This window comes from Chiloscyllium plagiosum, unplaced genomic scaffold, assembly GCF_037043375.1.
Source record: "Chiloscyllium plagiosum isolate Xiang-an unplaced genomic scaffold, Cpla_swu_hap1 HiC_scaffold_26, whole genome shotgun sequence".
NCBI classification, from domain to species: Eukaryota; Metazoa; Chordata; class Chondrichthyes; order Orectolobiformes; family Hemiscylliidae; genus Chiloscyllium; species Chiloscyllium plagiosum.
This window is the reverse complement of record NW_028270164.1, coordinates 30,739,579-30,752,432: the sequence shown is the minus strand read 5'-3', so window position 1 is coordinate 30,752,432 and position 12,854 is coordinate 30,739,579. Positions and strand designations below refer to the sequence as shown.

General features: G+C 40.3%; 1 protein-coding gene across 2 annotated transcripts in view; it reads left to right on the top strand.

The window, feature by feature from the left end:
* LOC122563202 (mitogen-activated protein kinase 14) overlaps window positions 1-12,854 on the top strand; it is a 79,389-nt gene that overhangs the window by 49,222 nt on the left and 17,313 nt on the right. For both annotated transcript variants that reach the window (XM_043716756.2, XM_087973600.1), the window contains exons 7-8: window positions 3,085-3,199; window positions 4,711-4,782. In XM_043716756.2, coding sequence (XP_043572691.1) covers window positions 3,085-3,199; window positions 4,711-4,782 — 187 coding nt within the window. The remainder of the gene's footprint in view (window positions 1-3,084; window positions 3,200-4,710; window positions 4,783-12,854) is intronic.

The window sequence follows — 12,854 nt, the reverse complement described above, 5'->3', positions numbered from 1 at the left end:
CCCCACCACAGGGAAAAGACTTTGTCTATTTATCCCATCCATGCCCCTCATGATTTTGTGAACTTCTACAAGGTCACCCTCAGCCTCTGACGCTCCAGGGAAAACTGCTCCAGCCTGTTCAACCTCTCCCTGTAGCTCAGATCCTCCAATCCTGGCAACATCCTTGTGAACCTTGAAAGTTTCACAACATCTTTCTGATAGAAAGGAGACAAGAGCTGCATGCAATATTCCAACAGTGGCCTAACCAATGTCCTGTACAGCCGCAACATGACCACTCAACCCCGTACTCCATACTCTGACCAATAAAGGAAAGCACACCAAACGCCGCCTTCACTATCCTATCTACCTCCGACTCCACTTTCAAGGATCTAGGAACCTGGACTCCAAGGTCTTTGTTCAGCAATACTCTCTAGGACCGTACCATTAAGTGTATAAGTCCGGCTAAGATTTGCTTTTCCCAAAGTGCGGCACCTCACATTTATCTAAATTAAACTCCATCTGCTATTCTCAGCCCATCGGCCCATCTGATTAAGATCCCGTTGTAATCTGAGGTGACCCATCGCTGTCCACTACACGTCCAATTTTGGTGTCATCTGCAAACTTACTAAGTATGCTTCTTATGCTCACATCCAAATCATTTATATAAATGATGAAAAGTAGAGGACGAAGCACTGATCCTTGCAGCACTCCACTGGTCATAGGCCTCCAGTCTGAAAAACAACCCTCCACCACCACCCTCTGTCTTCTACCTTTGAGCCAGTTCTGTATCCAAATGGCTAGTTCTCCCTGTATTTCGTGATGTCAAACCTTGCTAACCAGTCTCCCATGGGGAATCTTGTCAAATGCCTTACTGAAGTCCATCTAGATCACGTCTATCGCTCTGCCCTCATCAATCCTCTGTTATTCAATCAAGTTTGTGAGACATGGTTTCCCACACACACAGCCATGTTGACTATCCCTGATCAGTCCTTGCCTTTCCAAATAAATGTATATCCTGTCCTTCAGGATTCCCTCCAACAACTTGCCCACCACAGAGGCCAGGCTCACCTGGTCTATAGTTCCCTGGCTTGACCTTACCACCCTTCTTAAACAGTGGCACATGTTAGAAAACCTCCAGTCTTCCGGCACCTCACCTGTGACTATCGATGATACAAATCGGTAAGAGGCCCAACAATCACTTCCTGAGCTTCCCACAGAGTTCGAGGGTACACCTGATCAGGTCCTGGGGATCCTTCCACCTTGATGTGTTTCAAGATATCCAGCACTTCCTCCTCTGTAATATGGGTATTTTTCAAGATGTCACCATCTATTTCCCTACATTATATATCTTCCATGTCCCTTTCCACTGTCAACACCGATGCTAAATACTTGTTTAGTACCTCCCCCATTTTCTGCAGCTCCACACAAAGGCCGCCTTGCTGATCTTTTGAGGGCCCTTTTTTCTCCCTAGTTATCCTTTGGTCCTTAATGCATTTGTAAAAACCCTTTTGGATTTTCCTTCATTCTATTTGCCAAAGCTATCTTATGTCCCCTTTTTGCCCTCCTGATTTCCCTCTTTAAGTATACTCCTACTGTCTTTATACTTTTCTAAGGATTCACTCGATCTATCCTGTCTATACCTTACATATGCTTCCTTCTTTTTCTCAACCAAGCCCTCAATTTCTTTAGTCATTCAACATTCCCTATACCTACCAGCCTTTCCTTTTGCCCTAACAGGAATACATTTTCTCTGGATTGTCATTACGTCATTTCTGAAGGCTTCCTATTTTCTAGCCGAGCCGTTACCTGTGAATATTTGCCTCCAATTAGCTCTTGAAAGTTTTTTAGATTAGATTTCTTACAATATCGAAACAGGCCCTTTGGCCCAACAAGTCCACACTGACCCTCTGAAGAGTAACCCACCCAGACCCATTCCCTCTGACTAATGCACCTAACACTATGGGCAATTTAGCATGATCAATTCACCTGACCTGCAAATCTTTGGATTGTGGAGGAAACCAGAGCACCCGGAGGCAACCCATGCAGACACGGAGAGAACGTGCAAACTTCATACAGACAGTCACTCGAGGTGGGAATTGAACCCAGGTCCCTATTGCTGTGAGGCAACAGTGCTAACCACTAAGCCACCGTGCTGTCCTAATACTGTCAAAATTGGCCATTCTCCAATGTAGAACTTCAACTTTTAGTTCTGGTCTATCCTCTTCCATCACTATTTTAAAAACTAATAGAATTACGATCGTTGGCCCCACTGACACCTAAGTCACCTGCTCTGCCTTATTTCCCAAGAGTAGGTCAAGTTTTGTTCTTTCTCTACGAGGTACACCCACATACTGAATCAGAAGATTTTCTTGTACACACTTAACAAATGCCTCTCCGTCTAAACACTTAACACTATGGCAGTCCCAGTCTATGTTTGAAAAGTTAAAATCCCCTACCTTAACCACCTTTATTATTATTGCAGATAACTGAGATCTCCTTACAATTTTGTTTATCAATATCCCTCTGACTATTGGGGGGCCTATAATATAATCCCAATAAGGTGACCGTCCCTTTCTTATTTCTGTTCCACCCAAATAACTTCCCTGGATGTATTTCTGGGAATATCCCCTCTCAGTACAGCTGTAATGGTATCCCTTATTGAAAACACCCCTCCACCTCCCTTTGTCCTTCCTATAGCATTTGTATCCTGGAGCATTAAGCTGCCAGTCTTGTCCATCTCTGAGCCATGTTTCTGTAATTGCTGATATCCCAGTCCCATGTTCCTAACTATGCCCTGAGTTCATCTGCCTTCCTTGTTAGGCCCCTTGCATCGAAATAAATGCAGTTTAATGTATCAGTCCTACCTTGTTTTCTGCTTTGTCCCTGTCTGCCCTGACTGTTTTACTTCTGTTCTCAACTGTACCAATCTCAGATTGATCTTTTTCCTCACTATCTCCTATCATTAGTTTATTTCCCTATGTCTTACGGATTGGGGTTGAAGTGAGAATATTCTTTACATTCAGAAAAAACTTATTTTGACCCTTGAATACTATAACAGTCTTTAAAACTAAAATTTGTTTTTAAAATTAATTCCTCCATTTCCAGATTTTGGATTTTGGATTGGCTCGTCATACTGATGATGAAATGACTGGATATGTGGCCACCAGATGGTACAGAGCTCCAGAGATCATGCTAAATTGGATGCATTACAATCAAACCGGTAAGATGCAGTGGTGATGTGATAGACAAATCCATTTTTTAAAAATCTGAGCAATAATGAATCTTTATACTTGCAATAAATTAGTTAACAGGGTTTCATTTCTGGCCCAAGGATGAAGAAATTTGATATTTTCCAATATGTTAAAAGCTGCGTTGTTTTGCTTTTTCCTCCGCTGAGGCTTCACAATTGAGTCTTGCACTTCTTGCCATAAAATACTTCCCAAAGCAACTTTTAGGCATATTTTAAATGTAGAAAATTCAACATGAGCCCTCCAATTACTTTGTTTGCATCTTTCTCTTATTGATGGATTAAGTTGTCTGCTCTCACCCTTGCTTTCGTAAGTCCTTTGTTATTGTCCAAGTAGTTCACATTTTCACACACTGTAGTCCTGTTGAATTTCTCTAGCAGTTTGAACATGTGTATAATATATAAAAAGTTGTTTTTAATGCTGATAAATCTTGTATTTTTCATTTTTACCAAATTACTTGGTGATTGTATTTCATGTATTTTATAGTACCTTTTGATTATTTGAAATTTTTATACAGAAATTGTTTCAGCTCAACTAATTGTACCAACCGCCTGCAATTTGCTACCTGTTTGTTTAAATGAAGCTACTGTTTTTGCATTCTCAATCTTGATTCCTAGACATTTTGGTCATGGATTTAAATTGTAACCTGCTAGCATAGTTTGGTGGTTTAGTTTGGGAATCTTCATGAATTTGAGGTTATATTTCTCCCATAGGCACTGAGCTGCAATGGAAATTGATAGCATTTTAAATGAAATGTTTATGTTTTAAAGCAGTTTTTGTATCTTTGTCCATTTTGCAAACCTTGCTTTAGTAAGAAGAGCAGAGCTTAGATAATCCAAGCCAGTGCCAGAAGTAGTTAGTTCAAAAATATTGTAACGATTTGATTTTGTTTGTGGTAATTTTTCAAAAATATTTAAACTATTATTTTCTCCACTTTTGAACCTTTTTGTATCCACTTGATTAATGTTATCGGCCATTCCATTGTGATTTGTTGTTGAATCAAACTTCATATAATTTAACCTGATTTTTATTTTAAGCAGAAACTTCAGTGTCATTGACAGAAATGGAATAGATAATACATTTTGTGTATTTGTGCATCTCAGTTACACACTTTGTCCTACTTTACGGTGGGCTTATAAAACTTTAAAAGGGCAGTCTCTGACAGAAAATTTACAAGCAGAAACATCCACATTTTGATCAACCTTTTGCCTGTCCAGAGCTATTGACTTTTGAAAATTAATTACACTATAGCTATTAGCATTCTGATGACTAATGCTAATTAAAGTAAAAGTTAACTGATTCATTACATATTTCACACTATAGAATATTTCTAAACATGTAATTCCAGATTGGCTGAACTTTTATTTAAAAACAAATTCCTGAACCATAACCAATAAATGAAAATTGTACTGTAAGATGTCTTTAATCCTAAACAGCTTTTGCAGGATTAAACTAAAGTATTATTTATCTTTTCTATTTTCAGTTGATATTTGGTCTGTTGGGTGCATTATGGCAGAACTGCTGACAGGAAAGACTCTGTTTCCAGGCACAGACCGTATCCTTGATTGCTTTAGTTATTTAAAAAATTCTTTGTATTACCTATTTTTTTGTTTTATTTGAGCACAGAAAGTTTGGGTTTTTTTTCCAGTCATAAACACTTCACTTGTCTTCACAGTTGCAAGTGCTTTGTTACATTTTTACAAGTTGGGTAAGTGTCTTTAAAGACCAACTGTTTTTGTTAGACATTTAAAAATATTCAGTAAAATCATAAAATCTAAGCATTGATTACTTTATCCCGAAATGAATTATCCCTCGGGGGGAAAAAAGCTATTTCTGGATTCCTCTAAATCAATCAACTTAAATGCAAAAACTTTGGCTTAAAAAATATTTTCACATGTAAATTCTACAACATTTTTATGATGGACTTATTCACTGCAAAGTTTCTTTTCGAAATGTGTACATTGAGAAAAAAGTTTATTGTTAATTATTTGCATTCACCTTCAGCTAATTGTATAAATACCTAGTTTGAAGTATATTGCATCTCCACTTCAAAATATATTTTCAAAGAACTGACACTTTGTCAGATGGAAAATGCTGTAGAATGATCATCCTGAAATCCATCGGCCTGGCTTTTACAACATTTTTATTTCCACTTAGTTTATAGTTCAGTCACCCTATTCCCCATTCTATATGAAATATTATGATCTTAGGAATCTGTTCTTCTTTACCATAATTGATTCCCTACCTCTCAATTCAATGACCTTAACTCTTAATCCTTAATAATTAACCTACATCCCAGAAAATGCCCTCTACTCCAGTATGGTCTGTTGCCTGATTCCCTTGCTCCCCTTTCTTAATCCTTCATCAATGATAACCAATAGTCAGAGGGAAATTGAGAAACAAACTTGTAAGGAGATCTCGGCTATCTGTAAGAATAATAGAGTAGTTATGGTAAGGGATTTTAACTTTCCAAACATCGACTGGGACTGCCATAGTGTTAAAGGTTTAGGTGGAGAGGAATTTTTTGTGTGTACAAGACAATTTTCTGATTCAGTATGTGGATGTACCTACTAGAGAAGGTGCAAAACTTGACCTATTCTTGGGAAATAAGGCAGGGCAGGTGACTGAGGTGTCGGTGGTAGAGCACTTTGGGGCCAGCGACCATATTCTATTCGTTTTAAAATAGTGATGGAAAAGGATAGACCAGATCTAAAAGTCGAAGTTCTAAATTGGAGAAAGGCCAATTTTGACGGTATTAGGCAAGAACTTTCAAAAGCTGATTGGGGGCAGATGTTCGCAGGTAAAGGGACGGCTGGAAAATGGGAAGCCTTCAGAAATGAGATAACAAGAATCCAGAGAAAGTATATTCCTGTCAGGGTGAAAGGGAAGGCTGGTAGGTATAGGGAATGTTGGATGACTAAAGAAATTGAGGGTTTGGTTAAGAAAAAGAAGGAAGCATATGTCAGTATAGACAGGATTGATCGAGTGAATCCTTAATAATACTCCTATTTTCTTTATACTCTAAGAGGGAAATCAGGAGGGCAAAACGGGGACATGATAGCTTTGGCAAATAGAATTAAGGAGAATCCAAAGGGGGTTTACAAATATTAGGGACAAAAGGGTAACTAGGGAGAGAATAGGGCCCCTCGAAGATCAGCAAGGCGGCCTTTGCGTGGAGCCACAGAAAATGGGGGAGATACCAAATGAATATTTTGCATCAGTATTTACTGTGGAAAAGGATATGGAAGATATAGACTGTCAGGAAATAGAAGGTGATATCTTGCAAAATGTCCAGATTACAGAGGAAGTGCTGGATGTCTTGAAACGGTTAAAGGTGGATAAATCCCCAGGATGTGATCAGATGTACCCGAGAACTCTGTGGGAAGCTAGAGAAGTGATTGCAGGGCCTCTTGCTGAGATATTTGTATCATCGATAGTCACAGGTGTGGTGCCGGAAGACTGGAGGTTGGCTGATGTGGTGCCACTGTTTAAGAAGGGTGGAAATGACAAGCCAGGGAACTATAGACCGGTGGCCCTGACCTCGGTGGTGGGCAAGTTGTTGGAGGGAATCCTGAGGGACCGAATGTACATGTATTTGGAAAGGCAAGGACTGATTCGGGATAGTCAACATGGCTTTGTGCGTGGGAAATCATGTCTCTCAAACTTGATTGTGTTTTTTGAAGAAGTAACAAAGAAGATTTGAGGGCAGATCTATATGGACTTCAGTAAGGCGTTAGACAAGGTTCCCCATGGAAGACTGATGAGCAAGGTTAGATCTGATGGAATACAGGGAGGACTAGCCATTTGGATACAGAACTGGCTCAAAGGTAGAAGATAGAGGGTGGTGGTGTTTTTCAGACTGGAGGCCTGTGACCAGTGGAGTGCCACAAGGATCGGTGCTGGGCCCTCTACTTTTTGTCATTTACATAAATGATTTGGATGCGAGCAAAAGAGGTACAGTTATTAAGTTTGCAGATGACACCAAAATTGGAGGTGTAGTGGACAGTGAAGGGGGTTACCTCAGATTACAACAGGATCTGGACCCAATGGGCTGAGAAGTGGCAGATGGAGTTTAATTCAGATAAATGCAAGGTGCTGCATTTTGGGAAAGCAAATCTTAGCAGGACTTATACACTTAATGGTAAGGTCCTAGGGAGTGTTGCTGAACAAAGAGACCTTGGAGTGCAGGTTCATAGCTCCTTGAAAGTGGAGTCGCAGGTAGATAGGATAGTGAAGAAGGCATTTGGTATGCTTTCCTTTATTGGTCAGAGTATTGAGTACAGGAGTTGGGAGGTCATGTTGCAGCTGTACAGGACATTGGTTAGGCCACTGTTGGAATATTGCATGCAGTTCTGGTCTCCTTCCTATTGGAAAGATGTTGTGAAGCTTGAAAGGGTTCAGAAAAGATTTACAAGGATGTTGCCAGGGTTGGACGATCTGAGCTACAGGGAGAGGCTGAACAGGCTGGGGCTATTTTCCCTGGAGCGTCGGAGGCTGAGGGGTGACCTTTATAGAGGTTTACAAAAATGAGGGGCATGGATAGGATAAATAGACAAAGTCTTTGCCCTGGGGGTGGGGAGTCCAGAACTAGAGGGCATAGGTTTAGGGTGAGATGGGAAAGATATAAAAAAGACCTAAGGGGCAGGGTAGTACGTGTATGGAATGAGCTGCCAGAGGATGTGGTGGAGGCTGGTACAATTGCAACATTTAAGAGGCATTTGGATGGGTATATGAATAGGAAGGGTTTGGAGGGATACGGGCTGGGCGCTGGCAGGTGGGACTAGATTGGATTGGGATATCTGGTCGGCGTGGACAGGTTGGACCGAAGGGTCTGTTTCCATGCTGTATGATTCTCTTTCATATTGTGTTCTGAAGATCTCTTGAACAACATTTCTCTACAAGTTCTACAGACTTGCAAAGACCTACCTCATTGCGCTTTTGCTTACATCTCTAATTCTTGTCCCTCTGCTTTGTCCCATGACCCACCCCAGCCTGTTTCAGGTACTGCAAATTTCTATCTGCTATTAATGTCTCAACAAAGTCTTTACATGAAGACCTCTACTGTTTTGTTGACCAGCTGTTTTTTTTTTTTTTGAAACAATCATTATTTGTGTTTTAAGTATTGCTTTGAGCTTGCTGTGAATGTATTGCCAAATACAACCTAATTAACCATTACTCAACAAAGTTGAATTATTGCATTAACTCAATTTCTATGCTTCCAATAAAATTAACTAGGTCAGTTGGCTTGATTCTGGATTAGTGGTGCTGGAAGAGCAGCAGTTCAGGCAGCATCCGAGGAGCGGTAAAATCGACGTTTCGGGCAAAAGCCCTACTTCAGGAATGAAGATTATCCTGTTCCTTGCATGCTGCCTGACCTGCGCAGCAGAGAGCCTGAAGGGTGGAGAGATAAGCTAGAGGGTGGGGAGAAAGTAGCATAGAGTACAATAGGTGAGTGGGGGAGGGGATGAAGGTAATAGGAGGAGAAAGTGAGGACAGCAGATGCTGGAGATCAGAGCTGAAAATGTGTTGCTGGAAAAGCGCAGCAGGTCCGGCAGCATCCAAGGAACAGGAGAACAGGAGAATCGACGTTTCGGGCATAAGCCCTACTTCAGGAATGAAGATTATCCTGTTCCTTGCATGCTGCCTGACCTGCGCTTTTCCAGCAACACATTTCAGGCCCTATACTATCCCTAGTTACCCTTATGCCAATAGAACCATAAACGTTGATCAGCACTGCCTATCTAGAGGTGGAACAGATAAGCAGGGCTTGGAGATTTTGGATAGCTTTGTAGCTTTGAACATCTTATTTATGTGATAGACTTGCACATTGGATACTTAATTTACCAATAAAGCAAAATGCTGGTCATCAGGAAGGCCATTGACTATAAATTATGCTTGGACTATTAAGTGTTTCCATCTTTTTTTTTACTTGTATTACATTTCTAATACAAGCAGTGTTTTGCTGTTGAGTCAAATGATTCAAGTTATTGAGGGAATTTTCTCATGCACTGTTTCAAACATCAAAATTTCAAAGGGACTAAATGCATTTTTTTTAACCTTTTTCTGTGGAGGTTGTCTCGTTTGTTGGCAATAAATAGAAAACAATTAGCAGAGTTCCATAATTACCATTAAACTAAAAGCTATCCCAATAGTCAAAATCATTAGTTTGTCAAGCTATGCGAGATCTGTGCTGCTGTCCTTCTATTTTAGAAATGTAACAATCTTGTAACAAAAAGGAAATCTCTACTTTCCTTGAGGACTAGTAGAGGGTGTGGAGCTGGGAGTGGGGGCGGAGCCGGTAACTGGAGTGGGTGTGATGGTTGGGGGAATGGGGGTGGAGTCATGAGCAGGGGTGGTGTTCCCCTCAGGGTTCTGGGGGCTGGGAATTATGACAGTGGGATCTGTGGGGGGCGTGTCAGCAGAATGCAGGTGAGTGGCGGTGGGAACGGAAGTGGTGGCAGGCACGGCAGTAGGGGTGGCGGAAGTCACTGAGCATGTGACATCAGCGATGATGAGGGGCGGAAGTGATGTCACGTGATGCATGAGGAATTGAGGGGTTTACGTTGTTGTGGGAGTGGCCATGATGGGGGCGGAGTTGACATCAAAGAGCGTGGGGGTGGTAGCTGCACCAGCCGTATGGCTAATGGCGTCCGAGCAGTTCCAGAGGCCGGGGGAATCTTCTGGAATGTTTGTTGAGAGTATGAATTCTCCTGAGGATGTAGTGCAGAGTAGGTCCTTTGCAATCCTGAGAGAGTGTGGCCCTCCGCTGAAGCAGGGCTGACAGAGGTTAGGTGCTGGCGCATTGCTGCAAGCGTGGAGCAGAGGATCTTGAAGGAGAGCTGTAGTCGGTACTGTTTGTCCTGTTTGGGTCCGAATTGGCTTGATGGCTGGTTTGCAATGCAGAGTGATGCCAAAAGCTCAGGTTCAAATTGCACTATGGAAGATCCTGCCTTCTCAGCCTTGCCCTTTGCCTGAGGCATGCGACCCTCAGGTTTAACTTTCTCCATTTCTCCTTCTTCAGGGCTAATGCCTGAAACGTCGATTCTCCTGTTCCCTAGATGCTGCCTGACCTGCTGCGCTTCTCCAGCAACACATTTCCATCTCTAGTTACTAATATGTCAACTATTAGAAACAGGATATCCTCCTTTTCTCTGTCAAAATTGTTCATAGTTTTAAACACCTCAAGGTCACCTCTTAATTTCCTGTGCTGCATGAAAAATAAGCCCATTTTCTCTAATCTTGTATCTAAAATCCCTTGTTCTTGGTACTGTCACCAGGGCTTTACCATCCATCCTTAAACAAGGAGCCCAAAATGCAGCGTAATATTCCAAATGTGCTCTGATGATTTTTAGAGGTGTAGCATCACTTGCTTGCTTTTATACTCTATCCGCTTGCTTTTTAGTTCTGTTTACCCAGCCACAAATTTGCCAAAGCTGATACCAACTTCCATAAAAACTTTGCAGAAAGCAAAACGTGAAAAACTGGCAAGTTCAGTCATTGTTTTCAATTTTTAGATGCCTGACTTAGAAATGTGCATATGTTTTATGCATAAACAATTTACCATATTATCATGTCTCTAGGTTGTGAGCTATTCCATCACAACAGACCTAAAGGTTAATGGTTTCACTGCTAAATAGGCTGGGTTCTGTCCAGTTAGCTGTCTCAGCAATCAATCTCAAGTTCTTTTCTCTCTATGCTAATTTGCAGTTCCTTTTCTTATGACTTTACTTTCATGACCTTAATGTTTCCCTTTTATCTTTATTCACACAATAGTTCAATTTGTTTTGGATGTAAGTTGTTTTTTTTTTTGCTTCTATTTAATTCTTTGCTCCAATTCACTGGCTCTGATTTTGAAGTTAGCAACCAAGTTTGTTTTGTGACCAGTCAAACTGAGTTCAGTGTCCTGATATTTCCAAGCAAAACTCATTTATTTTTCCAACTTTGTTTTTGGTTAAGACCATGCCAACTGCACATTGACACCATTTGAAACACCATTTTTTAATTACTTCTACACTTTACTTCCGTTTTGATTCTGTATTGGAAAGTGAATATTTCAGAAGTTATCTATCCATTGCATAGTATTGAATTCAAATGTTCTCAACTCAAGACACTCATGGTTGTGGTTCTGTTCGCTGAGCTGGGAATTTGTGTTGCAGACGTTTCGTCCCCTGTCTAGGTGACATCCTCAGTGCTTGGGAGTCCAAACTTTGATCGAGACACTCATGTCTGAATTACTTTATAACTGATCAATGTGCGAGTAAATACTGGTTTGTGATTAGAATTTTTCTGCTACAGGACCTGAATCTATTGACAATTTTTTTAGACATGTCTTTCATTTGAGCACTGCATATTTTTAACACTAGTGATTTTATTTTTAGAACAGTAGAATATTGAATTGCATAATCCATCAATCATCTCTGCAATTATATTTGCATTGTTCTGTACTTGTATTTATGATGCCTTTTTGAGTGATTCCCTTACTCATTAATCAGTATAACATTTCTGAACTATGCTTTTGTGCCAGATCTGTGTGCGAGATAATTTACAAAATTAATCATAAAATTGATTGTAGGTTTGTTAGCATTCTATGCATGGAGCGATGCATTGTTTCAGTGAAATATTATATAATACTTACTCTCCTGCTTCAATTATCTTTTTGCTTAGAAGGAAGACCACAGCTTTGACCTCAACTATGCATGTCATATAACTGGCGACAGGAAAGTGTTTTCTTAACACTGTGGTTACTTGGTCTCTGCATGAGCCATAGTTTCATGTGTTTACACTCATTCTTTCTTTGTGTTTTGTCTTTACTAACCCCAATCCTGCTCAGACAAACATTTTAATTACTTGTTAGACCTCTGAAAGCTTGTCACAAAATTAATTTTGGGGGTAACTTTTGCATGCCATCTTAACCAAGCTTACATACTGTATAAGTATTGAGGGTGCAAATTCAAGTTCAAACCACCTTCAAGAAGTAAGGATTGACTTCTGATGTATTGACATTAAGACTGTATGTCAACTAAAATATTTAATACTTTTTTTAGTTAGGCACTTGATATCCAGTGAGCAAAGATCCAAACAACACTGAGCTGTTAAAATTAGCAACTTGGAATTTCAAACCTTGAGGACAGTTCAATCAGTACATATCAACTAGGGCAACTAGCTCATCTTTGAGGTGGTGATTAGTTGTAATGTTTGGTTTGCCTGTTATTAGAAACAAAAAAAGGAACAGGAATAGGCCGTGCAGCCCTTCAAGCCCACTATCATTCAATATGATCATGGCTGATCATCCATCTCAGTACCCTGTTCCATTTTCACCCAAACCCAAAATCTCCTTAAAAACATTCAATGTTTTGACCTCATAATAAGGCCAGTTAATTTAATCCAGAAAATATTGCCATAAATTAAATTTCTAGGAATACTAGTTGTGTTTAAAGAAAGATCAGACTGCTTTTGATAACATTTATGATTGAAAAGCATGTTAAACTTTCTGAATCTGAAAGCATGAATGTTTAAGACACTGGAGCTACCATTGCTGGTAGAATTAATCACTGGGTGTGAGTACTTTTTAAAGGGCTTTTGTTGATAGTTTACTAATACTCAACTGGTGCTGAATCTAGCCTTCAG